At 36.3% G+C, this 26482-nt stretch overlaps 5 protein-coding genes across 6 annotated transcripts in view; 3 read left to right on the top strand and 2 right to left on the bottom strand.

Moving 5' to 3' along the window:
* ttc7b (tetratricopeptide repeat domain 7B) overlaps nt 1-900 on the bottom strand; it is a 16106-nt gene extending 15206 nt beyond the window's left edge. Inside the window, exon 1 of the mRNA XM_015390873.1 lies at nt 765-900. Within this exon, the coding sequence (XP_015246359.1) occupies nt 765-885 (121 nt within the window). The 5' untranslated portion in view covers nt 886-900. The remainder of the gene's footprint in view (nt 1-764) is intronic.
* A 1003-nt stretch (nt 901-1903) lies between these two features.
* fam177a1 (family with sequence similarity 177 member A1) lies at nt 1904-5854 on the top strand. 2 transcript variants are annotated; one of them, XM_015389992.1, is made up of 5 exons: nt 1904-2026; nt 2211-2393; nt 4155-4221; nt 4302-4399; nt 4494-5854. In XM_015389992.1, the coding sequence occupies exons 1-5, from the start codon at nt 2012-2014 to the stop codon at nt 4704-4706; spliced, it is 576 nt and encodes a 191-aa protein (XP_015245478.1). In that variant the 5' UTR covers nt 1904-2011; the 3' UTR covers nt 4707-5854. The 2 variants fall into 2 exon arrangements, with proteins under 2 accessions (XP_015245478.1, XP_015245482.1); XM_015389996.1 differs by having other exon boundaries at nt 1907-2026; nt 2214-2393; nt 4494-4706.
* Nucleotides 5855-7835: 1981 nt separating this feature from the next.
* Nucleotides 7836-12160, bottom strand: ppp2r3c (protein phosphatase 2 regulatory subunit B'', gamma). Its single transcript, XM_015390138.1, has 13 exons — nt 11970-12160; nt 11752-11876; nt 11549-11653; nt 11147-11259; nt 10530-10627; nt 10380-10450; nt 10164-10296; nt 9580-9635; nt 9370-9445; nt 9136-9272; nt 8469-8606; nt 8301-8360; nt 7836-8207 (listed from the first exon to the last, which is right to left on the bottom strand). The coding sequence occupies exons 1-13, from the start codon at nt 12034-12036 to the stop codon at nt 8013-8015; spliced, it is 1374 nt and encodes a 457-aa protein (XP_015245624.1). The 5' UTR covers nt 12037-12160; the 3' UTR covers nt 7836-8012.
* Nucleotides 12161-12604: 444 nt separating this feature from the next.
* On the top strand, nt 12605-24904 carry kiaa0391 (KIAA0391 ortholog). Its single transcript, XM_015389892.1, has 10 exons — nt 12605-13288; nt 13529-13667; nt 13756-13990; nt 14070-14368; nt 14453-14500; nt 15474-15606; nt 22773-22883; nt 23766-23914; nt 24252-24450; nt 24688-24904. The coding sequence occupies exons 1-10, from the start codon at nt 12904-12906 to the stop codon at nt 24814-24816; spliced, it is 1827 nt and encodes a 608-aa protein (XP_015245378.1). The 5' UTR covers nt 12605-12903; the 3' UTR covers nt 24817-24904.
* Nucleotides 24905-26143: 1239 nt separating this feature from the next.
* psma6 (proteasome subunit alpha 6) overlaps nt 26144-26482 on the top strand; it is a 3398-nt gene continuing 3059 nt past the window's right edge. Inside the window, exon 1 of the mRNA XM_015389948.1 lies at nt 26144-26335. Coding sequence (XP_015245434.1) covers nt 26260-26335 — 76 coding nt within the window. The 5' untranslated portion in view covers nt 26144-26259. The remainder of the gene's footprint in view (nt 26336-26482) is intronic.

Genomic DNA, 26482 nt, shown 5'->3' with positions numbered 1-26482 from the left:
TTTTTTTTTTTTAATGGAAATTAGAAAGCCTAATTATTTCACATTTTTATGTCCCTACACAATTATTTAGGTGAACAATCTATGATCCACATTAACCTAGAAAAATAAGTATTTAAAAAAGAAACCAAAAAGAAAAACAAAACAAAACAGATTCTGAATGGATCGCTTCTATTGCCACCATCGGTATCAAAATATTCCCATTACGATACGTCACTATAACTGTTAGCATGAGGATCTGGAGAAAGAAAGTCTAATTTTTGTTTCGGCTAAACCATGTCGGCTTGAAGGGCCGATCTGAAGACACAGACCGAATTAGTAGGTTGATCAAAATACTTCGGCTCCAATTAAACCCAGCAAAAGCAACTGTACAAAGTAAACTCAAACACATTACGATACCTCCTGGCATCCAGAAACAATTTCATGAATTACGAGGGCAAACGAAAATAACAAGATCTAATAATAATAATAATAATAATAATTTGTCATAACTAATAAGCTTAAATTAAAATATAACCGCAACAAACTAAAGAGAAGCATATTTGTATGGACAGTGGTGACCCAGACCAGGTCATATCTTATAATCCAAGGTGTGGTAGTGTAAAGTGGAAACATTATTTCTAATTGATTATTTTCTATTATATGCTCTCAGCAAAGCACAGTGCTAACACCTCTGTGTCATGTTGCTGTCAGGAAGTATGAAAGACCCAGGCCGGGGTAAGAGAGGCCTGATGAATAATGCTACAGCTGCTGGATCAGCTTCCTACCGTTGGATATAAGTTTCGCCGACAGCTGCCGAACCAGCTCCGGAATCTTGTCCCACTGGCTCTCCGAGCGGCACCGCTCTATCTCTGACTCCAGTCGTGAGCCAGACTTCCTCGCCGTCATGTTTCGTGACCAAGGGGGGACTGGACTCGACCAGAACCACCACAACAGGCTCCCCTCTCTCTCCCCCCGGTTAAAATAACCGTCAAGCTCACACCTAAAACACAACAAGCGCACTTCCGGGGTAGGGAAATGTGAGGGTAAAGCAGTGACATCTAGCGGTGAAAATGTATATATATAAATATATATTTTCAAAGGCCTGAAACAACACTTTAAAAAGTTGGTAAATCCTTTCTACCTCAGTTAAATAACATGCTGCTGTCATTTTGAACATTTTGCTGTTATTTTTTTGAAAAATATCTAATACTGTAAAAATGTCCATAGCTGTATGTATAGCTGTTATTTATTCTCCGGGTGCACAGTATTTATATTGTTAAAACGCTTTACAGTACAGTATTTTATTTCATTTTTTTTAACTCTTCATTATTATGTTATTCTTATACTTTTTTCTAAGGTTCACATTTGTTTCACCATTTTTTTCTATGACCTTTTTGCTGCTGTAAACACCAGAATTTCCCCACTGTGGGGCAATAAAGAGATTTTCTATTCTATTCTATTCTATTCTATTCTATTCTATTCTATTCTATTCTATTAATCGTATTAATCATGACTGATCGCTTATTGAAATAATTATCAACTCATTTAGTAATCGATTAATCATTAACTGAAGTATAGAGATTCTAAAACATGCCTTTAGCTGATAGAAAAACCCACTTATAACAATAACAGCTGCAGCCCTATATATATATATATATATATATATATACCGGTATATATATATATATATATCTTTATCAAATATGCGACCAAAAATAGATGTGAAAATCAAATCAAACTCTTCTTTCATTATGTTTTTTAAACATAATGAAAGAAGTCTATCAATTTTGTTTACAGTTACACTTATTTAGGTTCATTTAATATGTATTTAAATTCATATTTCATCAAATGTTTTGAATATTTGTTTAATCATAGGAAACCATGAATTCTTTTTCCAGTCGCTCCATATCACTGTTTTATTTTGAAAGACCGGAAGAAGCTCCAACGTCTGTAGTATTTGGTTAGAGGGACTGAAACTGATGGCAGACTTGTCCCTTTTTTGACTAATGTTAACGATTTACTGGGATAAAACATGGAATCAGAGGGGGTGAGTTTATATATATATATATATATATAAAAAAACATACTTTAAAACGTCTTTAAAATAATGAGTTAATTCTGTTGATTGTTGGTTGCACTTCCTTAGCCGTGAAGCTAACGGCTAACAAAACTCTATATACACTTGATTATGATTTCTCGCTGTGGCTCTTATAATTATTTTTTTTATTTAGCAGCGTTCAGGAGGATCTAAAGAGTTTGAGACCGTGGAGATTGCGGAATGCAGTGCGGGGAAGGTGAAGGTTCCCCGGAGGATCATTCACTTCGCCAACGGGGACACCATGGAGGAGTACAGCACGGACGAAGAGGAGGAAGAAGAGAAACATGTGAAACAGGAGGTCGTTGCTGTGGATTCGGTAGGATCGAAGGACCTCAAATGTTCTTTATTTTTTATTTAAAGTGATCATGACACAGACCTTCTTATTTTATATATATATATATATATATATATATATATATATATATATATATATATATATATNACCTGGGCTGCCCTGTCCAGAGGCGTAGCCAAAACATTTTTATAAGGGTGGCCAGGCAATAGAGGGGTGGATGAAAGTAGATAAGCACCAAAACATCACGGTCAATCTACTGTTCCAACTGGAAAATTAAGGAGCAAAACATCCATATTTTTTAAATAAAGACAAACTATACTTTCCCACAGCCTTTTCTAACAAATAGACACAAAATGGATACAATTCTTTTAGGTCTGAGTTCTGGGACGAACATCTTTTCCATTGTCATTGCTTACCTCATTTTATCAGTAATCATTCTGCTTAAAATTGATATTTAAAAGTACTAATATCTACATAAATTGATTATTTAATAAGTTTTTATTAAAACAGTTATTTATCTTTGATTTCACTGAAGACACCTAAGTGAGACAGAGACATTTTCTCTTTAGCCCATAAAACAAAATCTGTTTCTGAAAAGCAGGGATTCTGTACTCATCATCTTTAATGTTGGTATATTGATGTGCATAATTAACCAGTGTTTTTGTTGTAAAGTAATTGTTAATATTGTTGTCAACATCTAAATTAGAGGGAAAGAAATCGTAGGGGTGGCCACAGGGGTTGCCAATGATTGACTAAGGGTGACCCCTGGCCCCCCATCTAGCTCCGTCCCTGCCTGTCACTAGCATAGCGTGGGCTGGCGCAAATCATGGCAGCGGCACCTAGCTACGGCATGTGGGGATGCTCCCACTACAGATGCCTCAGCTCGGTGCCGCTGCCATGATTTGCTCTTACTGTCTCTTCACTAGCGATCACTAAATCAGATTATAAACAGGCTCCAAAGGTGAAAAGATTAGCTGGACACTTTATGCTCTGCTTTTAGTTTTTTTTTTTTTATACTGCTATGCATCCTGTAAGGAGAGCATGCTGTCAGTACTTTAGCTTCCTCTAAGAAGTCTATCAATTTTCAAACAATTGCATTCAAGCAATTGCATTTTCTATATAGTTTCTATATCAATATACTATGAAGCTGGTCAGCAGGAGAAAACATGTCTACCTACTCTTTACATCTCTTTTAATCTCAAAGTGGAACTCCAAACTTTGATTTTGTGATCAAAGTTTCTGGATCAAAGTTTATGATCGCTTAATAGAGGAGGGGAATGTCGGCCTAGTGGTAAGAGCAGTGCATTGAGCTCTGAGAAGTTTGCAAGTACCCGGTTCAAACTCCACTGCCTCCCCTCTGGGTCCCTGAGCAAGACCCTTAACTCCACACTGCGCCCTGGGTGCCACACAATGCTCTCCAAGGGGATGGGTTAAATGCAGAGGTAAATTTCTCCAATGTGAGATCAATAAAGTTCAATTATTGTTAATTATTTTTAACTCTTCATTAGTTCCAAATTAAAAGAAAAAATTTATTTTATCTAAAATCGAAAAAGTAATTTAGGACCACTCAGTAACTAAGTAACAATTCACAGTCTTCCATACTATCATAAGCCCTTAACCTGACAATAATTTACTTATTAATAAAATAAGGAATAAGTTTTTTATAGGCAGGTTGCACCTGTTTGGATGTTTTCTAGATTTTCAGAATGTGTTTCTCTTTATAAAAGAATTATGCTGATGTTAAAGACCTATTTTGTTTGTGCCCTTGTATATTTGTTCCAGTCCAAACTGACCTGGGGTCCTTATTTCTGGTTCCATATGTGGAGGATGGCAACCTCCACTATCTCAGGTAGGGTCCTATTTAATCACTATGGCTCACAATTGTTTCTTTGTAAAATGAGTGATAATTGATTAGGTTCTCTGTCTCAGTGTGTGACTATATGGGGGAGAAACTAGCCTCTTTGTTCGGGATCACCACTCCTAAGTACCAGTATGCTATTGATGAGTACTACCGCATAAAGAAAGAGGTACGGTCCCTCGAATGCACATGTCAGCTACATCAGAGGAACATCACATCTTCGAAATGTAACACATTTTTCTGTTTTTTTTTTTTTCCTGCAGGAGGAGGAGGAAGAAGAGGAGAACCGTCTCGCTGATGAGGCTGAGCGCTCGTTCGCAGCACAGCGGAGAGGCGAGAATGAAAATCCTGCCGCAGTGAAGGAGCAGCCAGAAGGGTCCGGAGCCTCCTTTGTAAATGTCAGCTTTGAGCTCGAACCCGAGTCTTCTCTCAGGAATCCTGATCCAAACAGAGTCCCATCACCTCTCCCTTCCTGAAAAAAAAAAAAAAAAAAAAAAGTTAATGAAACCAGAACTCCCTCAGCTGCACACACTAATTTTTTTTTCTAAATTTTTTATGTTTATAACAGATTTATTTATTCATAATAGCTGAAGTGGCTGAATAAGCGGCACCAGTGAATGTAACACAAGAGTGCTACATGTAATCTAGCTCTGGGCTGAGACCGAAGTAAAATGTTGGTTGTTGCTTTGTGCATCGACCTCAGTTCTTTCCCATCAGTTATAAAAAGATGAAGCATCTTTTTCTTGTTTCCCAGAAACGGTTGGTTTGAATCCTACTTAATAAAACAAAGGGAGGTAAAAAAACAGCATCAGGCATAATTTCTGCCGAAGTATCCACAGATGAACATTTCCTTCTATTATACTTTACAATACACATAAAGCCTTAAAAGATGTTCCCAACCAGCTGGTTGCTTTGATTTAACAGATGTGCAGGTGAATAGCAGTTTTAGTTTTGTATTCAACCTTTCTAGCGTGCAAAAAGAACCCGGACTGCTGAATGTAAAGGGAATTTAAGGCAAACAAAAATTTCAAAGAGATGTTTGAGAAATCTGTAGGTACAAACGCATCTTTAACTGTGAATTGAACGTCCAATGAACACCAATTTATTTGTTTCGTGTGAGTGTTCTAGAAGGGTATTAAAGGGTCACAACTAATCGAAGTGCTTTCATTTTGTATTATACTGTATTTTTATTTAAATCCATTGAGAATTTATTAGTATTTGATTTCACTCCGAAGATATTGATGTGTTACTTGTTTTTTTTTTTTTACTTTAATGAGCCAATGAGAGTGCTTTGGGTGTCTTAAGCTTATTATTGTTATCCATTGATATCACTACATTGACTGGCTTCAGATCCTCAGGAGGGTTAACTCGACTTACCGTATGTGTTGTCAGAAACAATAATGAAATGATCTTCAGCTTTATGTAAAGATAAAATCCTTTTAATAAACAACTTGATGTGTTTTTGTGTGAAGAGATTGAAACTATGCAATAGATTTGCTTATTTTGACGAGAATCTGTTGCCTGAATTTGTATTTATGTTTTCAGTTTTAATACATTTCTAGTAACAAACAAGGGTGTTTTGTTTTATTCATGTTGACATGATTTAGTAGGATAAAATAATTGTGACAATCTAGTGTTTCGTATCATTTATTCAGACCGTTCTTTCATTGTAAACAAACCTTGACTCGGGAGGGCAAATTACATATTTTTGTGAATGTTGACCATTGTCAAAACTAGAAATACAGGTTTAAATAAATACACCTCCCCAGATACTTGTATAGATGCCCCTTTAGAAGTTGCACCCTGACCACATTTTGCAGCCCTTTAATGGTTTAATTCTGGCTGCATAATTCCAGTGTTTATTGAGCCGGATCACTTCCAGGCACAAAAAAACAACTAAACGGTAAGGAACATTTGCAGTCAGGTTCAACACTGGGATCTGTCTTTGATTTGAAAACAAATGTTTCAGCAATCTCCACTGATTTGTTGCAAGTTCAGAGAATTTCCATCATTCTGCCTTGGTAGTGCAATACACTAGTAATGCTGGCAGTGGAAAAGGCCCGCAGCATCATGTTCCCAGCACCATGGTGGACAGCTGGTTGAAAGTTCTTTGGGTTATAAATCTTTAATTTGCACCTTCACAAAAACGCTCACCATCCTCTACATGATTTGCTAAACACAACCAGAGAATTAGCTCATCTCCAGACATAATATAAACATCATATAACTACTCGTTGAAGTTGAAACCAAACATCAGAATAAGGGAAAATGGGTTAAGTGACACTAAATGTTGATTGTCGGTTTAGAAAATTACTGACTTGCTGGATTTTTTAAATAATTACCTTTAAGGTTTACAAAAAACAATTGATGCACCATATAGAAGCCTTATCACCAATGGTTGGTCCAATAAGTAAACATGGGGTGATATTAACAACCAATGACTACTTTTATCTTAAGTTCTACTTAAGTTGCTGTTTTTTGTTTTTTTTTCTCAGAAGGGAAGTGGACCGGTCATTTGACAGTGTGATGTAAACAGTGGCCGTTCAACTGAAGCACGTCAGTAATGTCAGCACTGTGGGCAGATTTTTACAGTGTCCACAATGAAAAACAATATCAAATGTAACATCAAAGTATTTACCATCAGTTAATGTTGGATATCGACCAAAAACGCAACATTAATATTGGTCCAGATGTTCATATATCAGTGCATCCCTACAGAAAATGTGACAAAAACTAAAGAAAATCCAATTGGTGTCAGTTCTGTCCCTGAAAACATATTCTTGATGTGAGAGGAGCAACAAATTAGGGGAGTGGCGGCCTAGTGGTGAGAGCATAGGGCTTAGAATCCTGAGGTTATGAGTTCGAAACGACTTCCAGAGACGGCCACTTTGGGTCTCTGAGCAAGACCCTTTGCCCCGATTGCTCCCCGGGCACCCCACGATGGCAGCCCAGAGTGCAGAGTGAATTTCGTTGCTCTCTACTTGTGTCAGTGTAATGACAATAAAAACCGGGGGGAAAAAAAACAACTTAAGCTTCTTTGAAGCCATCTCTAAGCACATATCAAGAAATCAAACCTGAAGCAGATAGGCTGCTGAAGCAACCACACTAAACATGTCTAAAAGTAGAAAACTAGGATTACAATTCACACCGACTCAAAAATTAGACAATAAGATTTAAAATGCATCATCTGATAGTCTTGATTTTTAGCTGTAGTAAACAACATAAGAAGTTATATATTTACTCTGCTATAAATCAAATGTTTTATACGCTGTGTTTATGCTAAACAAATAACAATTGAGCTTTGCTTGAATGAAACAGTCCTGATTACAGATCTGATGGTGACTTCCAGCAGGATGAAACTCCACTAAGTGTGGCTTAAATGACAGTAGATTCACATTGTATGCAGCCTGGCAACGAGTGAGGCCATCATGAAAATATGAGCCAAAATAATAGAGGAATCTTTCCCATATAAAGTGTTTGATAAAATTGTTAAAAGTTTAAAATAAATCTGACATTAATATGTTTGATGAGTGAAGAGAAATGTCTGACTTGATTAATACTTTGTTTACAATTGAGCTTAAAAGAAAAAAATCATAAACAAGCAAACCAGCAGGTAATGTTTCTGCAGTGTAAATGAAAAATCTTTATTTTAGATGAAGGTAGCAAACATCACTATACTGTCTACAAGTTAGATTTGAGTCCAAGTCATACTTTCTATATACAATCACTTTTTAAATCGAGCCACTCCCGTCCTCCTGTTCTCAGATGCATCAGGATCCTCTTCAAGTGTCTTCAAAGTCCGCCGTATTGCTGCTGCTGTCGTCGTTGGTGACCAGCATCTCTCTGTTCTCGTAGGTCCAGAACCCGTTGAGGTCGATCAGGATGCTGACCACTGTGTCTCCCTGGCAGCTATTCACCAAATCCTGGAGGGTGATCTTGTATGGATCTTTGGGCTTCACCATGTCAAAGATTTCATCCTGTTTAAAGCAGCGTTTGAAAGAGGAAATCATATCAAATTTGCTGCAAAGGTCATTGTTAAAGCCCCAAAAATATTTCTGTGCTTGCATTACCTTCACATCCTGGAAAGAAACAGGCTCCTGGCTGTGCAGCTTCATCTGCTCCTGAATGGCCTGAGGGAAGAAAAAAAAAAACAAAATAATAAACCAGAAGTAAAAAAACAAGTATCAAGGGTTAGAATTTGTTTTATTTTTCACACTTTCTTCTTATGTATGTCTTACCCTAAAAAAGTAGTTGAGGGAGAAGACGTTAAGGTAACCCTGATTCTCCATGTCCAGAAGTTTAAAAATATACTGTAATGCTGCAGGCTCCTTCCGATTTTCCAGAGCCAGCACAAAGTCCAGATAGGTCTTATAGTCCTGGAGACAGAAGAGAAGTGAGTACACAATGTTTAGGCAAATATCGAAGTGAGGTAATCTGGCTGTAGAGCACCGTTCAGAATTAAAAAGGCACAACTGAAGACGCACTGATAAGAACATTTGTGACCGATCCCAGGTTGCTGTAAGGCTTTGATTGGCGTATTTATCTTTTAGACTTTGTGAGTACTTATTCAATATTATTCTTATTAGTGGTGAAATAACATGGGAAAGAGATAAATCTCGAAAAAAAAAAAAAAACAGGGTTTAAGGACTGTCTAAAACAGAGGGACAAGTATGGAGTGCACAATTTACACCATTTGAGTTTTTTTTGCAAGTTATTGTTGTGATTAGCACAGTTAGCACATCCCCTTACAGTACATCCCCTCAGTAAGGAGCTAAAGCTTGATCTTGTTTTATATATAGATATATAGACTGAGAAGATCAATAAATTATTAAAACATTCTATTGCTACACAGTATTTCCAACAGTGCTGGTGTTTCAGGAATCATCTCCATGCCCAATGTTGTACCATTTCTCCATCGTAGGTGAGACACTCCTGAAACACTCTGTCGAGGAAGACTGAAGTGAGAGTGGCCGTGCCGTAGCGGGACAACTCTTCTTTGCTCAACATGCCATTGTGATCTTTGTCCAGGTTCAGGTACTGGCCTGTTAACATGCACACACACAAAACAAAAACTAGATTAAAGAAAAACAGGATCACCTGAACAAACAGCGACACTAAGACGCTGGAGCCTTTTCTCACCGTAGACTCTGAGAGCGGACGGGGCAGAGAACCAGTTGGACTCCTGGCTTTCTTTAGACAACTCCTCATCTCTCAACTAGCATAGAGGAGAAAAAAAAACAGGAACAGAAGACTGAATACCTTCAGGAGGTTATGGTTTAGTATCTTTAATTACATTTTTTAGATACCATTTAGCAATCACAGGGAGACATGAGAAGGAAATAATCATACCTCTAACAAATCATCAAGAAAACTGCAAGCCAAGATATCCTGGATTTTTATTTTCCCTGTTAAAGGAAATATTACATTTTTTACTACACTGAATTATGCACATGATTAATCTCAATGATGCGATCAAGATGAGAGCTTTAGGCTCATTATATAGTTGTGATAGAATGTTTACATACTCTTCCATTAAAGACAGAAAAATATTAGCTGCCATTAAAATAAATAGTCAAAAGTAATTCATGAAATGTTCACTTTGCACCTGGTTGATAGGTTCCCTGTTCATGAGCAATGTGCTTTAATTGTTCTGCAACAGTTTGTTTTTTTAGAATTATTAAAAAAATAAAAAATCTATATTTTATTTTACTAAATTATGATTTAGTAATAATATATTAATAATACATTTTCATGTATTATTGCTTTCTAAAGTTTTGTATTACATGAATTACTAGTGTAAATTTATCATTTTCTTTATTCGGAGGGTATGTAAGCTTTCAAGTACAGCTGCAGATTTCTGCATAAGCACATAGCTGCATTCTCTTAATTTCTAAGTTAAAACAGCAGCAGATCAGAGTCAAGTTTAGACTTACCGGTGCGAAGTGGGTCGAGAAAGAAAAAAAATTTGCGAACAGCTGTGCAGACGTAGAAAGAGTAGAAGGACTTCTCCAGTCCATCTAGCTGGGGCAGAGTCGGGATCAGTTCCAAGATGTAGTTCTCTAGATCCTACACACACGGAGAAACATCAATGCCATTTTCTAAAGAGAAAAATAGCATTTATATTCATCTAAAGTGGAAATAGGACCTACAGACTCTCTGAGGTAGCCTTGTCCAGCAACATCATACAGACTCAGACCTATTCGGGTTTGATGCAACCAAACTAGAAAAAAAAACAGACATGAGCAGCAACCACAAACAATTTAAACCTGAAAACGAAAAAGCAAAAAGTACATCCAAACCTTTCCTCATGACGTAGTTAAAGAACTGCATGATGGATATGCGGCCGTATGGGTCATTGTTAAGCAACTTGGCGTACACTCTTGCTGTAAAAAAATTCCTATAGGAGAAAAAACAAATTAAACATGTAGAATCTGATAATTAGAGTCCTTTAAAATCTGGAATATTTCGACTTAGTAACAAAATTGTTTTCTATATCTTGTAAGCATTTATATCTGACCAATGTGACAACAACTACATTTGCATGTATAAACTAAATTATTATATTACTGTGTTTGGGTCAATTATAAAATGAATGAGACCTTGAATAAAATGAACTTAAGTTCAGAAACAAGCTGGGATACTCTATCACACACAAATAGCTTTGGATATCTTTGAACTGTTTCCACGAGTAGAAGACTGGAGAATTGGGTGAAGGGAGTATAAATTACCTTACGGCCCGGGAAATCATTGGGATTTAGCCAGAGTTTTTTTTTTTATTTCTAATTTGTAGATAACTCAAATAACTAGTGGCTGACTTGCTAGTTATTTGAGCCCATCAAGTATTAAAGTGAATAAAAGCTGGTCTCACTTCCAGCTTTGATACAAAGAGAAACAGTTTTAAATTCAGCAGACCTACCTGCACTTTGGTCCCGCCTTTTCTCCAACCTGAAGGAAGGCTTCGTAGTTGATCATCGCTTCATCTCCATTTACTGGTGGGACTTGATGTTTATCAAGAAGGAACCACAAATTCTATCAAAGGAAAGAACAAATGGTAAAAAGGAAATCAATTTGAACACATAAAAAGAGGACCACAGAAACGAGTGAGTTTTGAGCTAGGATCTAGAATATATTTTTTCAGATCAAAGTGCTATACTCTTCTAAATTAAAATAACCTGAATCCTGACATTTTTGTCTTTTTTTAAAGGAATAAATTCCACAGATAGGCCAGATATTTCAACAGTAGTTAGACAGGATAGATGGGTGTTTGTACAGATCAATAGATAGATGGATGGAAAGAATGATGTAATGGATGATTGACCTGAAGTTCTTCATTATCTAGCAGCTCTCTGCTTTTCCTCTGCAGGAAGACAGCCCTGGATTCTTCTCTCAGTTTCTGTAGGAGAACTTCATCTTCTGCTGGAAGCTTCACAACATAATCACTAATTAAAATCTTTTTTATGACCATTGCCAATACTTCAAGTCTAACCTATGTTGTTGTTGTTTTCATTTTGAATGAGTTACCTTGTAATAGAACCGTGGAATAGTCTTGTAGGATTCATCTGTCTCCACTCCGCTTCTCCATTCCGTGTAATATTTGGTAAAAAGTTCAGTTTCTTCTGCTTTCTTTTCGTCTTCGTCCCTCTCGTCTATTTAAGAGAGGATATGATAAAGCAGAAACAAATAATCAAAACCGCATCAACCTTACTCTTTAAACTTTTTAAGCTTTTAATTTTTCTGACCTTTTTTATGGCCGCCCAGCCTCCTTTTCAGAATATCCGACCAATGGGTCTCTTCCCCTTTAGCCATTCTGGCCGATAAAATTAAACTAAATCCGTTTTTTTTTTAATGAAAACAGTAAATGCTACTAGCTAGAGAAATACGCAAAGAAAAAACAAAACTGGTTTCAACCGACACTTCCGGTGAACTTCTTTTACTTTCATAATAAAAGTAGGATGTCTGTGAAGTCCATCAAAAGGTTTATATTAACACGTTGTAGATTTGTAAATAGTTATAAATTGGTTAATAAAATGTTTAGTGATTATTTTTTGTACTTATTTCGTATTAAATACTAATTTCTTGCATCGTTGCTGTTATTATGAAAACACCCCAAAAGTGTGGTCTGTGTTCAATCTAATTGTTATGGAATTTCCAGCTTCTTATTATGAAAAATGCCGACACTTTCAACTGTTCCATACGGTGGACTCTCTAGTTTATACTTCTCAACAAATAAAACGTTTCAGAGTAACCATTTATAATTTTCAAGATATAATCCTTGAACAAATTCTTGAAGTTGATTTAATGAAATCTTTTTCCGAGGTACCTTGAATGCAGCATTAGAAGCCCGTCTTTTCTTGATGACCTCAACATTATGCGTCCTGGAAATCATGCCTTTAGTTGAGCACAGCTTGAACTGTTTCAACTTTTGGACATTTTTTCTTTGTTGTGAGTTATATTTATAAATAAATAGTTATTTCTAAAACATCTTTGACTCTAGTTTAAGCTGTCCACGGTATTTGTAAGCCGTGAAGTCGGTTTGCAACAGGCAGGCTATTTTGCTAAGCAATGATCCCTACAGAATGCACAATTCTTGTGTAGAAAATACTTGTATACTAATAGGCTCATTATATAGTACAAATACTAATATTTGTCAAAGACTTTTGTCGCTTCAGGTACATGGGGATATTTTTTAGATTTAAACATCCAAACATGGGTTCTGTCTTTTTATTAAAAGTCAGAATCTGTTTCATGCCACCTCAGCTGACTTCAACAGCACGTTTTTTATGCACAAAGGATATTAAACCAAACCTTGGGGGAAGACAAGTGGACAGAAACAGTACTGGACAGACTAGAATAGCAAACAGAAATAATAGGCAGGTCACAGAGAGTGGAACAAGTAGTAACTCCAAAAAGCTGTGGCAGAACTCCTACCCCAAATCTGTTTTTGCCGCCGGGACGGCAAAGAGGACAGCAGAACTGATGAGGCAGAAAGCACCACCAGTCTCTGAGGAAGAGGAGCAACAGGGAGGGGAGGATGGATGCAGGACAGCTACAAGACCAGGTAGGAAGGTTTTTGAATGTGGAGAAGAAATCCAAATACCTACAGTGGGGAAAATCCATTTGAGAGATATATCTTCACAACACAAGAAAGGTTTATCTTTTTATTGAACAAGAGTTTAATGCAAATATCTTTAGCCTGCACCAAACTGGGTGATGTGTATACTGTAAAGTTGTGGAATGACCTAACAATAGCTGTCCATTAGGGCTGCACAAAATATGACAAAAATGCTTTATATCATAGGAAAGCTTCAGGCTCCTGAACGGCCTCTGCCTCCTGCTGAGTGGAAGAAACTGAAGGAATCTTTTGGAAACCCAGAACGTTTTGACATCCGGATGATGAGCACTTTGATTGCTTCTGGATCGGAGCTGAACATCGCAAAGTAAGACAATTTAGTCCTTTTCTCAAACAGAATTATTTTGGTGTTTATGGTAAACATATTAACAAAGCAAAGTTCTTCTCTCTCTTAGGTCCTTGCTGAGTTTTGTGGCGGTGGAAGTGGGCACGCTGTCCTACGAGCTGCTGCTTCGCTACCTGAAACTGTGTGAGAGCGGTGGCCACGACGATGAGGTGTTTGACGTCTACAGAATCATGCGTGGAAGTTTCCCGTCCCTGGACACAGGGGCCTCAAGCCTTTTTATAAAGTCCTTCAGCCGGACTGCAAGGTGGAAGGAAGCCATAGAGATCCTGCAAGAGGTCAAGAAGGTGAAGAAGTACATGGTTGTTAAGGAGAGTACATGGCACGGATTCTTCCCTAATTGATGTTTAACTTTTATTTTTTAAGGTTTTCACACCGTCACCACGGAATTATGGTGATGTTATTGCGGCATCAGTTCATCACAGGGATGCAACAACTGCCTGGGATCTGTACGATGAATTAATTGAAAAGGGATTGAGTCCTCATCAGGAGACCTGGGATGTTCTTTTTACTGGGGTGAAGCAGATCGAGGGGGAAAAAGAAATGGCAGTCATGAGTGAGTCAGAGCAGCATGAGAAGCTGCTGGGAATCCTGATGTACATGAGGAACAACCAGATCTATCCTCAGCAGACTGTCGTCAACAGGATAAAGAACTGGTTTGAGAGGTACAGAAAAGCTGCATTGAAGCTCCATTAAAAATGTATCGCGACCTCTCTTCTCTGTTTATATTTTTGTGTCTGTTTTTTCAGCCTTAACGATGAGAAATGGACAGCAGACTGGAGCAGTGTTACTCCAAAGTAAAGATAGTATTTACTTGTTTGTGATGTCCTCTACAATTTGTTGAAGGGATATATATATATATATACAGTTGAAAACTTTGGGGTCACATTGAAATTTCCTTATTTTTGAAGGAAAAGCACTGTATTTTTCAATGAAGATAACTTTTAACTAGTCTTAACTTTAAAGAAATACACTCTATACATTGCTAATGTTGTTAATGGCTATTCTAGCTGCAATTGTCTGGTTTTTGATGCAATATCGACATAAGTGTATAGAGGCCCATTTCCAGCAACTATCACTCCAGTGTTCTAATGGTACAACGTGTTTGCTCTTTGGCTCAGAAGGCTAATTGGTGATTAGAAAACCCTTGTCCAATCATGTTCACACATCTGAAAACAGTTTAGCTCGTTATAGAAGCTACAAAACTGACCTTCCTTTGAGCAGATTGAGTTTCTGGAGCATCACATTTGTGGGCTCAATTAAACGCTCAAAATGGCCAGAAAAAGAGAACTTTCATCTGAAACTCGACAGTCTATTCTTGTTCTTAGAAATGAAGGCTATTCCATGCGAGAAATTGCTAATAAATTGAAGATTTCCTACAACGTTGTGTACTACTCCCTTCAGAGGACAGCACAATCAGGCTACTGCGGGTACTCTTTAATAAAGATGCCAGTTGGGGACCTGTGAGGTGTCTGTTTCTCAAACTAGGGACTCTAATGTAATTATCTTTTTGCTCAGTTGTGCAACGCGGCCTCCCACTTCTTTTTCTACTCTGGTTAGAGCCTGTTTGTGCTGTCCTCTGAAAGGAGTACTACACACCTTTGTAGGAAATCTTCAATTTCTTATCTTTATTGAAAAGTACAGTGCTTTTCCTTCAAAAATAAGGACATTTCAATGTGACCCCAAACTTTTGAATATATATATATATATATATATATATATATATATATATATATATATATATTTTATTTATTTTTTTATTTATTTCAGGGGTTTGTGCAGTCGTTGTGGGTCAGAACTGGAGTCTATCCAGCTGAGTGCCGAGGAGTATCAGGAACTAAAGGACAGAGTCATGGCTGATATCATTCAGGGGCAAGATGTATTCAACAAGACCACTCCTGAGGTACGCATTAACACAAAAACAGGTATAAATAGGTGATGTAATACATTTTTGTGTAACATTACGTTATCAATTTTTTGATTATCTTACAGGGACCTATTTTTTTACCTACCTACAGATTACATACCCTGTAGGCTAAACGATTCTCCCTTCTATGATCTGGAGACAGATCTATGTTCCCCACAGTCTCTGATTGTTTCATTAAGGTTTAATTAATACTCTACAGATTTTTAATGGTATTGTTTGGGCTGGGCAGTTAATTGGGTTTGCAATATAACTGCAATTTAACAAAATAGCAGAGACGCTCAGTTTTGGTCAATTTACATTTAACAAGACTAAGAGACTATTTTTTTCTCGACAACAGCCTCTATTTATGTTTCAAGTAAGTTTTGTATCATAAAAAAGGAAAGAGAAACTTCCAGCTGTGCGCAGGTCTATGCTTGCAAGTAGAAGTAAGCTGTCAGATGTCTCATGCGTCTGCTAGAGGGCATCATTGACACACAGATACAACAGACAGTTTAACACCTGAAGTTGGCATTTACCTCTTTAGCTCTTTTTCTGTGCTGGGTTTCACTTTCATATTTGGCTCAAGGTACCGAAGAAAAAAAGCTCCATTGCTGGACCCAACCTTGAAGCTTTAGGTTTAAAACAGCTTTTTTTTTATAAATGTAAAAAGAACAGATTCTATGCGTATGATGGAAATGCTTGAAGATGTATATAGTGAGTAGCCATGAATAACAGTTAAATTGATTAAACTGATATACACCACATTTTATCCTATGTTGCATAAAATAAACCAGAGAGGTTAGACAGCAGGAGGTCGCTGAATTTGGCTAGTTGATTTTATGAGTGAGGCATACATGGGCTTTTTACAATGTTGTTTTACTTTGTAAAATTGGAAAAGAAAAAAACCCAGCTTTTTATTTTGAGGATTAAGCATGATGGAACTGGCAGCAAAAAAACATATCCCTGGAAGTACAGGTCATAATTTTTATATCAGCGTTACAAATCAAATATATATGCTTTATCAGTAGCCTTTTAGATTAGGATGAGGCAAATAAATGTTTTTTTTTCAGTCTTAAGTAACTGTTTGTAATTGGTCGCTTCTAACTTTAAAACCTCAGCATTTTGCAAAAGTTAAAATCAGGTCTTTAAAAGGACATTCTAAACATTTTAAGTGAGGGTTTACCCAATAGTTTCTATAATCTTTTTGCTGCTGTAAACACCAGAATCTCCCCATCGTGGGACAATAAAGGTATTTTCTATTCTTGCCTAGTTAGGAGATAAGACAGCTTAAGATTTAAACAAAAAAAAAAATCTGCATAACATTATTTTCTTTAATACGGTAATTATTTAATTTTGAAGTAGCATTATAGATGAAGATTAAAAAGAGGATGTTCCTTAAAAACTCCTGGTTTATACATAAAACTGGATTTAAAAATTGTATTATTTTCTATTTTTTTTTTTTATGTCAAAGGTTTAGTAAAAAAACAAAAACAAATGTATATTGTTCTAATATACATTTGTATATTAGACCCCCCTCCACCCCCCCAAACGTTGCTGGTTAACAAGCATAAATTAAACAAAATTTCCATTTTATAGTTTTCAACATCCTTCCTTGAAGGCATGCATGTTATCATACCCGGTTACAGCAAAAAAATAAATATATCGGTTTGTATTACGCTTCCTTTTGGTGGAAATTCATTGGAAAATTAGGCGAGTAGAGCAAAAACATTTACATAAAATGAAAATTATATAGTTTGCATGATTACAAAATAGGACTGACATTCATGAGTCCACGAGAAATAAGTATATATATATATATATTGTGAAAGCTCAGCATATTCAAAGTGTGAGTCATTCAGATTAAATCCTTTCCAAATACACTGCAATGGTACAGTGAAAACATCATTGTGAAGCTGTTCTTAGTACTGGAATTTTTCAGAAATTTACTTTCAATGAATGAAAAAGAGGAAGAATAGGCTGATGAAGGTTCTCAGTCATCCAGGTCATAGTCATTTCGTAAAAATTCAAAAAAATGTCCACTGGACTTGGTTTCCAAGATTTGAAGACGTTTCGCCACCTCTCCAGGAAGCTTTCTCAATTCAAATGTCTGGATCCGCAGTGAGTTTGAGTCTATGCACAGGAAGAATCTTAAATGAAAACTGCCATTAAAAGTCCTCACATTCCTGTTAAAGGGTCGGGTTTTAGTAAGATAAAATGAGAGACGCCAGATAAATGCTCAGATTAGAACTGAGTACACACCTATGATCATTTGAAGCATCTCTCATTTGTTCAGCTTTCGTTTAGTTGCATCTTGCTGCACAGACCCTAGAAAGAAACTGGGATCTGCTTGTCAAAGGATTTTATATCCTTGAGAAGAAAGGTATAGAGAGTTTTGAGTAAATTAGAATTTATACAAACACAATAAAAACGGTGATCATTAAAAGAGGCAAAAAAAAAAAAAAAAAAATGGCATGAAAGTCACACCAACTGAAGAAAGGTGTTCATCAAGTATCAGGTTAAGGCCAAAACAATGTGCCATACTCTTTGTTTCTCTGTTGTAAGGTAGGGTGGGGAGACAGAAGGTTTTCTTTTAAAGAAACTCAGCAAAGGCCAAAGGCTGGCTACGTTTTATAAAAAAAACTTTTTTAGTCGCCCAAAAATGTTTTACCGTCCAACGAATAATTTTTAAAACTGTTCTGACATCATTCTAAAATGCATGTTTGATGCAAGAAAAACAAAAAAAATCTCAATACAGCATCTACGAGCTGAAACTCACTAAAGGAAGGAACATGAAGACTGACCGCAGAGTGTAAAAAGGCTGATTCTTGCATGAAATGCAACATTATTAAAACAAATTTTAACCAGGATGTTCCTTTTCTGTTGACTAATAATGTAAGTTTGTTCTATGTTAGAATAAGAGCAGAGCCTCAATCAGCTAAAATGTATATTCTGCAGCTCTGAGTCACTGGTGCTGTTTTTTTTTTAGAAAACTGTGATAACAGTGCACTTTAATGGTAATGTAAGCTCAAGCCTGTGTATACGGATGTAGGAGTGTGTGTTTTAAGCAGCAGTATTATCCACATCAGCACAATGAGCCGGTCTCAGATATCAGCTTTGGAAAGTCCCTGGATAATTACACTGGACTTTGTTTCTATCTTTCTCTTCCTTCTTTGTTTGCTCTAGGCTTTTCTTTTACTCTTTTCCTTCAATGATAGTCTTTGTCTCAGCATCCAGTGAGCAAACACTCACTGGTACAGCTAAGCATATTCACTGTACAAAAACTCAAAATAAAAAAAAGGAAAGGTTTGCAAAAATCTGAATTTTAAGGCAACAAACTTCCACAAAATGTTTGGCTTAGAAATTCAACTTAATCATTTCAGTTTTGGTTCTAAGTTTGTAAACTTTGAATTATATGTTATTGTAAAATAAGCAGTGGTTACTAAATAAAATAAAGGTTAGGAATAAACTACAAATCTAAAACTTGTTCCTTTTAGAACTTATCGTCCCTCAGTGGGACAGTAACAGTCTTAAGTCTCAAACCCCCGACCTTTGTGGTCACTCCAACCTACAATGTTATTTCAACTGGCAGCACCTCTTTAGCAGCAGTTGGTATTATTTAAATTGACTATTAAAAAAAAACACAGAGCCGCTAAACTCCAAAAATTGTTTTTTTCCACATTTCAGAACCAAAAAGTTTTTTTTTGCATTTTTAGGGCATCGTTTGGGACTGAATGTTAATGATACTGTGCAAACATTTTCAAGTTTCAGGTCCAGGGGAATTCACAGAAGCCCTATTTCCATATCGCTGCTATCTAAAAGTGAAAGCACCGAGAACGTTGTCATGCTGGAGCTCTATTCTGAGCTTTGGTGTAACTTTCCTGCAATGGTACGAAGCTGCAGAGCAACATTAGAGACATCGACAAGAAAACCAGATGCATTTTTCCTATCCTTGCACAGAACTGCATTAATGATCTTAAACATGACTGCATGTAATATTATAAGTGATTTTTCCGATCAACGGACAAGTGATCCTGCAGGTGGAATCCAGATTCATTTCTGGAGTAAATGAATGAACAAACCCTTGAAGCTATTGCTGTTGGAGAACTTTACCGTCTTTCTCTGCATGTTTTCAGTTCCCTTCTCGCTATACCACTCGATTTCTGCTGCTGCAGTTCAAGCTTTTTGCTTTGGATAGTAAACATAGCCATCGGCAAAAAAATGAAAGACAGTAAAAAAGAAACAAAAAAAAAACCCTAATCTATTCAGAGAGAAAATCTGTCAGTAAATCATTTGACTTATCGGAAAAGCTCATTTAGACGCACATTTTTATCACATGTTGTGCTGTGAATAATTAATAATGCAGAGTGAAATGGAGAAGAAAGGTTCAGATAAATTAAGTAATGTTTCAGGGGGTTGCATATTAAATAAACTTCATAAATGCATAGAACATAGTGCCACTTTAAGAATTTGTTCATGTTCATAAAAGGTTATGTTGTTCTTTGGTTGTTTATTCTAAACAATTCAAGAGCTCAGGGTTTTTAACTGTGAAGAAAAGATTATAGGGGTGTTCTGGGTTCTTCCTGTTTCTCCTTCATCTGGTTATCTCTGCTAAACATCCACGTTACCAACCTATACCTGACAAAACACCACTTTGCCAGGCCAAAGCACTGATTCTAAAGCTTTAGTTGGCCCAAATAATTAATTACATTATGAGAGATGGAAAAAAGTCAAATCAAGCATAACTTTTTCCTCCAAGTCCTCTTTTTAAGCAGTGACTGATAGTCTTACTTACCATATTTAGTTATCTATGATGAACCCTCTTCCTGATTGTGGTTCAATGTTTTATTACTGGGTTTAAAAATAATTCTGCTGAAAAATAAAGATCAAATAAAGATTTTCTTATAGTAAAGATGGGTCGTAAGACTCAAAAGGTTTAGCAAGTCAGTGTAGAATCTGGTGGGTAGTTGTATTAAATAACATTCTTTGACCAGAGATCAATTCAAAAATACACAGTTTAATGACGTACCAGAGCTTAAATGCAAGGGAAGGCAAGTTCTTTTGTAAAACCCAATATAGTTAATCCACAGTGCTTTACATGAATTAGGCGATAAAATAGAAGTATTAAAAACTGAGGCAAAGCAAATAAAAACATGTACATGCAGGTAGCAAAAAAATTATTAAAACGGCTTAAACTAACGATGCCTCAGTTAGCAGTTAATATTTAACAGTCAAAGGCAGCTCTAAACAAATGGCTTTTGAAACTTTAACTTAAACTCAGGCTTTCAGCACTTTAACAGTCGTCTGGGAGTTTGTTTGAGATAGGTGGAGCATAGGAACTAAATGCTGCTTCTTCATGTTTGATTCTAGTTCTGAGTGTACAGAGTAGCCTGGATCTAGAAGACCTGAGCGGTCCGGGAGGTTGATACACTGACAATAAATCTGTTATGTATTGAGGTCCTGATCCATTCAGTGATTTATAGACAAACGGACGGATTTTAAAGTCTATTCTCTGAACTACAGGGAGCCAGTGGTAGGACTTCAGAACCGGGCTGATGTGCTTTACTTTCTTTGTCATAGTGAGAACATGGGCAGCAGCGTTTTGGATCACCTGCCGCAGTCTGATGGACTTTTTAGGCAAATCTATGAAGACACAGTTGCAGTAATCAATTCTACTAAAGATAAAAACATGAATGAGTTTTTTTTCCTTGGACATTAATCTTTAACCTTTAATCTTGGAAATGTTCTTTAGGTGATAAAAGGCTGACAGTAACTGCTGTCATCTCTGAAGGTTCAGGTCTGACTCCATCATGACACCAAGAATTCGGCCATAGTCAGTGTTTTCTAGCGTAGTAGCTAAAGCTGTAATCTAACTCTTGATTTCTTCTTTACCTTTACCTAAGTTTGTTTTTATTTAGTTGTAGAAAATTATGGTCCGTCCACATATTGATCTGTTCTAAGCATCTAACCATCTGACCAGTTAAGGCACTCCCTCTTTTATTTTCTCACTGCTAGAGCATCCCCCTTTTTCGTACAAATCCAAAAGTGGCCATTATGGTCAAACTCTTTCATTTTAGTTTCATCACATGTCTGGCATGTATTAAATTAAAATTAAGATTTTTGTCCCTGGGATAATTTGCAAACTGTATTTCTGCTTTTTAAAATTGCCTTTGGATAATTGGCTTCTTCCTTGCTGAGTGACTAAATGGAGAACTTATTTCACGCTATATCATATTCTGCCCAGCTGAAGCCAGCATCTCTACATAGAACACAGAGAACTAGTCTACCTTCTAATCATGATTTATGTTAAATTCCTAAGGCATAAATATGCTTAAAATAAGTGGAACAGATAAAGATTGTGCCTTCAGACATTTAAAAATCAGATGCAAGTATAAAACAGTCCTTTGGTTCACAATTCTCCTTCTGATAATTTTGTTTATCCCCTTGATTTCTGTATCTTTGCAGTGTTGCTTTTAACTTATCAGTAGCTTACAAAGCTACTGATGGCTTACATGTCTATACATGGCTTTCCCTATTCAAAGACATCTGTATGCACATTTAATATTTCAACTTTTAACACGTTAAGAATTTTGGTAACCCTGTCTGAGCTGAAACAAGGAATTTATAGTTTTAATATATATACCAGTTTATGTAACCATCTTTTCTTGCTATATATTACAACAGTGAAGCTCTATTAAACTTAAAATATAGTTTACTGTGGGGCCTCTGAATGCTCAATAAAGCAACCAAACCTAATTTGGAATATTAATATTGTCCAGACATTTTAAACTAAAAAGTAGTTAACCATGCAAAGTGGTAGGAATGCTGCTAACCTCAGTGCTACCATTTTTATCATATTTTATACCGAAATTAGTATTTAACTAACCTTTCTGGTTTCAGAGAACTTGTTTTTATAGCTTTCATTAATTTTGTGGTCTATTCTAGGTTTTTTTTTTCTTGCCTTTTTTTGCATCCCTATTGTGTATCAGATAACACCTACATTTACATTTCTCTTAAGGCTTTTGAAGCTTAAGCTGCATTGAAAAAAGAACTGATTTCTTGCACTAAAACACTTTTCTAGGCTATGTTTTTTTTAAACCTCCATTTTCAGTCTTAGAACATGCCTCCTATCTCTTTGCTTTGTGTCTATTTTTGGCTCTGTTCAGGAGTTGGAGCGCTTTAAAGTGTTTGTGAAGAGGAAGCCAGCTTTTGATGTGGTCATAGATGGGCTGAACGTTGCAAACACCAACAAGGACAAAAGCAAGCAGTCAGAGACGGTGAGAATCCAAACAGATTCCTAGTTTTAGAATGCTCTTAACGGCTAAAATCGTTACAGGATCTGTTTTATATGTTCCTGTTTCTCAGGTGCACAAGCTTAGTTTTACAGTGTAGATTTTAGTGACTTTTTTCCCTCCCTTCAATGGGGGTTTTCTGCCACTTTCACAATGAATAACCGTGCAGTGTGTTGCTCTGCCTCAATCTTAGATGTGTGCTAAAACCGTCCCATACCTGATTTTAAATCTACCAAACCTACTTGTCTGACTGCCCACATGTGTCTGTCTCTCTCTGCTACTCTGTGTGAGTCTTCATATACATTATGTAGCAGCAGGGCAGGAAAGTACAGACAGATAAGATAGTGTACCTATCTAGTCATCTTGCTGCAGCTTTTGGGAAACCGAAAATAAAGGCAGGGAATTAAAGCTACAGAAATTTACATTAGGACCAAAGGCAGGAGTTTTTATTCAAATGACTGCGTGAAATCAATCAGAAATGAGCTGTACCAATGAAAAATGTAAATATTGGCTGAATTCTGCTGAATGCTGGCGTCATTAAACAAAGCTAGGTAAAGATATTGAAATTTTAAAGCTCTGATTCATGAAGGGTTATTTTTGTGTTACTGTTTGAGAGTGGTCGAAAGGCTCGAGCTCTGCTGAGCGGCTTCTTAAAATTAACATTATGTATATATATATATTGTTTTGTTTTTTTATGCAGTTAAATGACTTTATTTTCATGCTTTTTACAGCCATTTTATGGGACTCTTTTAGCCACTTGGGATGATATTGTTTAACTGCTTCTGAATCACTTTGGATTTTCTATCTCTAAATATAAAAAATTTGTTCAAATTGGTGCTGATTTAAGGCTCTCATGTGTCGTTGCAGTTGTTGACAGTGGTATCGGAGCTTGAGCGTCAGGGCCTCAACGTCCTGGTGCTGGGGAGAAAACACATGTTGAGGCCTTCAAGGTCCTGGGATAGACACAACATGAGCCTCATCCAGCAGAAAGCCCATTGTTTCTTTACAGATAACATGTGAGAATGCAACAATATAAAAGAAAAAAAAATATTATTAAACTTACTCTGATTAAGCTTTGATTTGGACCAGGCCTTTGAAATGGAGGGGTAGCTTTGAATGTAATAGAAAGCACCATTCTCTCATCTATGTTGGCCCAGAAGCTATGCAAAATAGAAATACATCATCTTATTAAAGCTGCATGAAAGAAGTTTAAAATGTAGACTCTAATTTTACAATTAAAATAAGCAAAATAAGTCAAATTCCTAATTAAATTCCTAATTAGCTCAAAACTGTATGTAAAACTTCTGTATTTCCTGCTGGTTTACATTGCATTAATTTGTACCTTCTTATTAGATCTGAGGATGACCCATTCCTGCTGTATGCGACTTTGCACTCTGGAAACCATTGCCGGTTTGTGAGCAGGGACCTGATGAGGGACCATAAGGCCTGCCTGCCTGGGGGGGCAACTAGGCGGCTCTTCTTCAAGTGGCAGAGAGGCCATCAGCTGGTTGTGGTTGGCTATGTGGCACCCGGCAGGAGGGTAAGATTTCAGGTGAGCAGATGTGAGGTAACAACTCCTGGAAAAAACGTAAAGTTCTAAAGGTTAAAAGTTGGGTTGATTTCTTATCAGCACATACTGTGAAATAATTAAAAGAGCCTGTGTTGATACTTGTTCCTTTTTTATATGTATAATATCAATCAAAAGGAAATGGCTAATGTACAAAGTTGCAATGAAAAATAAAATAATGTATTTATTATTGAGACTGATTTCCTCTTTGCATTTGTTTAGAGTATTCCCTCCTTTGACACCATTGTCCAGTCTACAGCAGACAGCTGGCACATTCCCTACGATGACACCGAGGACAGAAGCACTTATGAAGTACCACAACAGTGGCTGTGTTTAACAAAAAACAAATGAACAAAAATATTTTATTTGAACATTTGTGAATATGAATGTGGACTTGTGAATAAAACTTTACTCAGTTTGTGTAAATTGTGTTATTAAACTTCTGCTGTTCAAATTTTACTTAAAAACATGAAAATTGATTTGAGCAGTCATGTCCTGTAAAGTCTTTTTACTCGTCATCTCTTTATTGGGGTAAAGTTGATGCAGTAGTGTTTTTTAGATTTCTATAAACAAAAATGATACTTCGATATACTTCGAAGTATAAGAAAAAAAAAAAGAAAGAAAAGAAATGTTCTAAAAATAAATACAGGTGTATTGCGAGGCTCAGTTCTGGAAACTTTTTAGTATAGATCTGCCTTGTAGGAGAACTGGTTATGGTTCCAGATGTATATGCTACTCTATGCTGAGGGTACAGTGTTTTTTTTGTTTTGTTTCCAGTTAGGACAACAAAGACAACATAGCTGTACTTTGGACCAAGGTTTTAAAAGTCTTATGTGGGGGATCTTAGTTTACGTTTACCTGGGGACAAAATATCCAGCCTTTAGGACAAAATGAAATTAATTTGAATTTAAAGATAAGCAGGTATCTCTACCTAAAAATGATCTAGAAATATGTAAAAAATGTCTTTAAGTGTATTAACCTTTAATTTCAATATGTAAAAACATGATCTACCAATGGAATTAATATTTTTACTCTTAAAATAAGATATTTTGATAATATGCACTTGAAATAAGGCAATGCAATTGTTTTTTTTTTTTATGTAAAATGTCTTGTTCCATTGTCAAATTGTCTCGCCAACCTCCTAAGTTCAAGAAAAATGCAATTATTTTGAGGGAGAAAAATAACTTCTTTAGATTTTTTTTTTTTTTTTTTTTTGCAGTGTCCAAAGGAACTTTGCACAGAATAAGACAAGCTAGAGGCTATCTACCTTGTTGTGCTGCAAATATTTTCACAGATTTTAATTTCTTGATTTTTGCTGTCTTGCTGAATCAAATTTGCGACAGAAAACAACTAAATATCAGATAACTTTACTGTAATAATTATAAGATACTTGTATTGTTGAACTTAACACATTTGTTGAATCTCCGTTGTAGCTCATAATTAACTGTAGTTTTATAAAAACTATTCGAACTAGCTTGTATAGCACCACTTTAAATTTATGCAGAAACAATGTCTATCCATGAGTATTACATTTTTTTTTTTTTTTTATCCATAAGAGGCTTCTACTCAGAGACAACAGCTGTTAAATCTGTAGTTTTTACTTTTACAGTTCTGAAAACACAAATTCTTTAAAAAAAACTACAACTCTGACCGATTTGACCCGGATATGGAATTTATCGGCCTTTCACTTCCGGTTCATAGATTCTTCCATGTTGTTGTTTCTCTTGCCTGGACGTTTGGTTTCAGTTTAATTAACTTTCTCTTTTTATTTCACCTCACTGATTCCCTGTCACAATGTCTCGGGGGTCGAGTGCAGGGTTCGACCGCCACATCACCATCTTCTCCCCGGAGGGCAGGCTTTACCAAGTCGGTGAGTAAAGAGAGCAAGACAGCTGCTCAGTCATCCCTGCTAACAGGCTGTTAGCATCCATAGACACTAGGCTTCACATAAAGTCAACAGATATATATATATATATATATATATATATATATATATATATACGCACACACAGAATAT

Source organism: Cyprinodon variegatus, unplaced genomic scaffold (genome assembly GCF_000732505.1).
Source record: "Cyprinodon variegatus isolate N-32 unplaced genomic scaffold, C_variegatus-1.0 Scaffold21, whole genome shotgun sequence".
Lineage (NCBI taxonomy): Eukaryota > Metazoa > Chordata > Actinopteri > Cyprinodontiformes > Cyprinodontidae > Cyprinodon > Cyprinodon variegatus.
This window is presented reverse-complemented; position numbering and strand designations above follow the sequence as displayed.